The sequence below is a fragment of the Pygoscelis adeliae genome, unplaced genomic scaffold (assembly GCF_000699105.1).
Source record: "Pygoscelis adeliae isolate BGI_AS28 unplaced genomic scaffold, ASM69910v1 Scaffold402, whole genome shotgun sequence".
NCBI classification, from domain to species: domain Eukaryota; kingdom Metazoa; phylum Chordata; class Aves; order Sphenisciformes; family Spheniscidae; genus Pygoscelis; species Pygoscelis adeliae.
In genome coordinates, this window is record NW_008824411.1 from 488341 (window position 1) to 492482 (window position 4142).

Here is a 4142-nt window from a genome sequence, read left to right on the forward strand (position 1 = left end):
TGTGATCGGAGTTTGGGGTAGAGAGAAGGGAGCCCCAAGCCCATTTCTTGAGTTTGCTTCTTTTTAAGGGAAAACCCCCTTGAGCCGGGGTGGGCATCCCCTCCCGTGTACATCCTCATGTGTGTGCATGCATATTCTTATGTGTGCCTCAGTTCCCATCTGTACAGCAAGGTTATCAGTGCTTATTTCCTTTGTAAAAGGCACCAAGATGATTATTAATTATGAAAATAACAGCACACATCCACATGTTGCTGATAGGCATTATCGTAATTGCGGAGCTGAGGGCCATGCTGTGCTCATGCACTAGCTCTTTAAAGCAGCAACACTTCTGTTTGCTTAATGGCAGAGCAGTTGGTATTTTCTCATTGCTAGCATGCAATCTGTTTGTTTTACCCTTTGCTGTCAAATCGATTTAACGAAGGGATCGTTACAGAGGTTTGCACATGACATCAGGCATTGATCTGTGCAGAGAGGCAGCAACGTGCTTTCTCCCCGCGGGTGCCGCAGGCAAATGGCAAAGCAGTTCAGAGGAAGCAGTGTTGCTCCAGAGCATCCTGACATCAAGGGAAGCTCAGGAAAAATCCCAAATACCCCCCATGAGCAGTGAAGACATTGTGATTACCGAGTGCACCATCAGCATGCCTCGGTCCATGCTGAACTGTGTTGTTTTTAAAAGGGTATCGTGTTATTAAGTAAATCCTGCTTAGGTGCCAGCATCATTCAGATGGTAAATTGCAATAAACTTTGCAAAGCGTGTGGGTATTCTCGTAGCACTGTGGGTGTCTCGGCTGGGTTTGGCACCAACAGTCCTTTCAGCAGAGCTGTAATGCTGCTGTCTGCATTTATAAAAGGTTGCTGATTAAAAGTCTGGAAAAGTGAGCAAGATTAAGGCTGTCGGAGGAGATGAAGGGGACAGATTTCTGGTTAAAGATCAGATATGAGAATCCCAACGTTTTTTATCTGTCCTCATCTCTGCTGCAGATGGCTTGGGTGACCTTGTGGAGGCCATTTAATTGCTTTGTGCCTCTGTGAAAAGGTAGCAGCTGCCCTTTGTACTTTATGAAGCCAGTTGTGAGGTAAAGGCATTTTTTTCAAATGTTTGTCCACCACTTGGGATTATTTGTCTGAAAGGGGCGATTGTATAGAAAATCCAACTGATTCAACGTTGCTTAAAATTTGTTTGTGTGATCATCTGATTATGGTGTTTTCCTTGTAAAGATAAAGGCCTCGATCCAGAGAAATGTTTCAGCACGTGCTTCGCTGTAAGTCTGTGGGAGTGCTCACGTGTTGGTGGCTGGTGCTTGTGACCGGCGAAAATACGTCACTGTGAGGAACAATAGTGTCAGAGCTCTTCCCTCCTCCCACGGGCTTTCTCTTACTTGGTTTTCATTCTTGCTGCCACTCGTTCTCCATCACTAAGGTTTCTCTTAGGAGTTTCAAAAGGGCTTTTGTCCCTCTTGGTTGGCATGAAGTTTAATGGAGACCCCATGAGCCCAAGCCCTTGCCTGTGCCCCGGCACCGTGGGATGCCCTCCTGGGCAGCTGGCATCCTTCACATCCCGCTCCTGCCCGTATCCCATGAGACAGCATCCTTCACATCCCGCTCCTGCCTGTATCCCATGAGACTGCATCCTTCACATCCCGCTCCTGCCTGTATCCCATAAGACAGTATTTGAACTGGTTGAGTAACCCAGAAAGTGAGGCCTCGCTGTGTGACATTCACACTGGCAGGGCAAGGCAGGTTGCTGCAAGAGAAGACAGCAGAGGTGGTGCTGGCGGCAGAGTCCGAGCAGATAGCACCCCATCTTTGGTCTGCGCAGATAGCCACATGGTAAAAGGGAGGTGGCATCAGCTTTCCACCTCTGATAATCATGAATTTAAGGAGAGAAGGTGGGTTCACAACTTCGTTTGCTCTACGTGGTTCTTGTCGCCGAAAGGCTGAGTGGGAGTCCCATCTGGGATGGTGCTGAGCAGCGGCTGGAGCCGTCCCTGCCCAGCGAGGCGTGGTTTTCGTGGTGCTCAGTGCTGGTCCGGCAGCCTGGGCAAACAGGAAGCTGCGGGCTCTGCGTGGGCTCTGCATGGGCTGTGTGCAGGCTCTGCATCTCCCTGCCCGCCAGCTCTTGCAGCAGGGGCCGGGGGTGCGATGCAGCACAGGCTGTCCCCCCTGCCCTGCGTGTCCCACAGCACACGAGGAAGCCTCGTGACGTCATGTCAAGCGATAACGTTTAATCAAGGCAGTCGGAGAAAGGAAATAATTTTAGACCAAAGATTGCACTTTTATTTTAGGAACCCTGGCCGCTGTCGTGTGGCGTATTACAGCCAGCAATCACCAAGGACGTCCTAAAGCAGTGTGAGTGCTGCACATCAGTGGTGGTTCCTTGCTGTGATCTGTATCGCATACACAGTACAATGTGCTTTGCTTTTGATTTGATGCTAAAAGGACAGCTACAGCTTCCTAATAATGTGATTGCATTTCAGTTTAAAATAAAAATTAAAGTAATGATTAAATCTTGAAATTTTGATTGTGAATATATTCTTGTAAGAAAGAATTTATTAAAATCTTATATCGTGATTGCAGACTGACATTACAGATTTAAGGTTATTATTAGTTTATACCTTTTACCTGAAAAATATTGCCAGTTTGTAAAAGTACATTTTGCTACATTGCTACATTTTGCCCTTTACCATGTAGGGGAAAAAATATTGTGATCACACTGAAAATGTGAAAAATTGTGCTTTTAAAAATCCATACATGAATACTTGCTTTGAAAATCCTCAGTCTCTGTAATGAAGAGGATTTTAAAAAAGCAGAAATGGAGAAGAGACTACTGCCTACTTTTGACTTATTTAAATATGCACAGAGCTTCCTCCATTTTAATCTTCCTTATAAAAAGATGGCTGTGTTACTAAAGCTGGCAACCCCTCAGAAACCAGCATCATTTTTTTGTCATACAGTTCAGCTGAGCAAGGCTAATGTGGAGTGGGGACCCCCTTCAGCCAACTAAGCAACCAGGACGATTCATAATTCATAAGTGCTTCCAGCCATCCAGCTGAATACATTTGGATTAGTTCTCGTTTCTTCGTGCAATCCCTGATTTCATTATTCTCTCCTGCAAGCAAATACACCCATGTTCAGCCCTCTGCAAAGATGCTATGCCAAGCTTGGCTTTGTCTGGGATTAGCAACTGCCGGGCTTTGGGGGATCTCTGGCTTTGATGAACGCTGATTTTTTTTATTGACTGGGGAAGGGGGGTGTCCGTGTGCCCGAGGAGCTCTCCTGTCTGACCGGCGATTTCTCCGTGAGGATTTGTGGACGGTGGCGTGGAGTTTTCCAAAATGCCTGAAGCAAACTATTTGTTATCTGTATCTTGGGGTTATATTAAGGTGGGTTTAAATCCTGAAGGATTATAAATGACTGGTTTTTTGTGCTGTATTGCTTGGATAAAACCTCTGTAAGGAAAACATGCTTTTTAAATGGTTATTTATGTGTACTGTATGGCAAGAGATAAACATATGTGTGTACTGTGCATGCGGCGTACATGTATGTGCATTTTTTTTTCCCCTTTGGGAATTCACTGTTGTGAGATAAAATGATGCAGCAATGAAAATGTGTGATTAGAAAATTAGGAGGATCATAGCGTGTATATCTGGGTGAACAAATGCTTGAATCCTACATTTTACTGTAATGATCCAAGCAGATCTTCAGATTTATAGCATATTTCTCCTCTGTTCTGTTCTGAACATATGCAATTGTCTTCTACTTGCATAATTCAAAATGGAGCAAACTTACAAAATTCAGAACAAAAGAAGGTTATAGGATGTGGAATTTAAAACCAATACAAGAATTTGATCTTTCAGAGAGATTACCTGAAACGTTATCTTCTGTTACAGTAAAATCTAATATGCATCTTTGGAGGAAATGAATTTTGTAGTTTAGTGTACTGAAAAGAAATATCTAGTCATGATGATGCTGAACAGTATCTAAATGAAACCATATGTTGCTGACTCTGTTCCAAATATCTCCAGAATTTTGCTTTTAACATCTTGTTTGTGGACTTGCTTGTGATACAGTTAGAGCTGTATTAGTTTGGAAAAGCATTCAGAAAAATGCCATCTTTGTGTATGTGCTCTTCTCCTCCCACT

At 44.2% G+C, this 4142-nt stretch overlaps 1 protein-coding gene across 1 annotated transcript in view; it reads left to right on the forward strand.

Moving 5' to 3' along the window:
- Positions 1 to 4142, forward strand: part of PDE4B (phosphodiesterase 4B, cAMP-specific) — a 200893-nt gene that overhangs the window by 184485 nt on the left and 12266 nt on the right. Inside the window, exon 7 of the mRNA XM_009320649.1 lies at positions 1219 to 1262. Coding sequence (XP_009318924.1) covers positions 1219 to 1262 — 44 coding nt within the window. The remainder of the gene's footprint in view (positions 1 to 1218; positions 1263 to 4142) is intronic.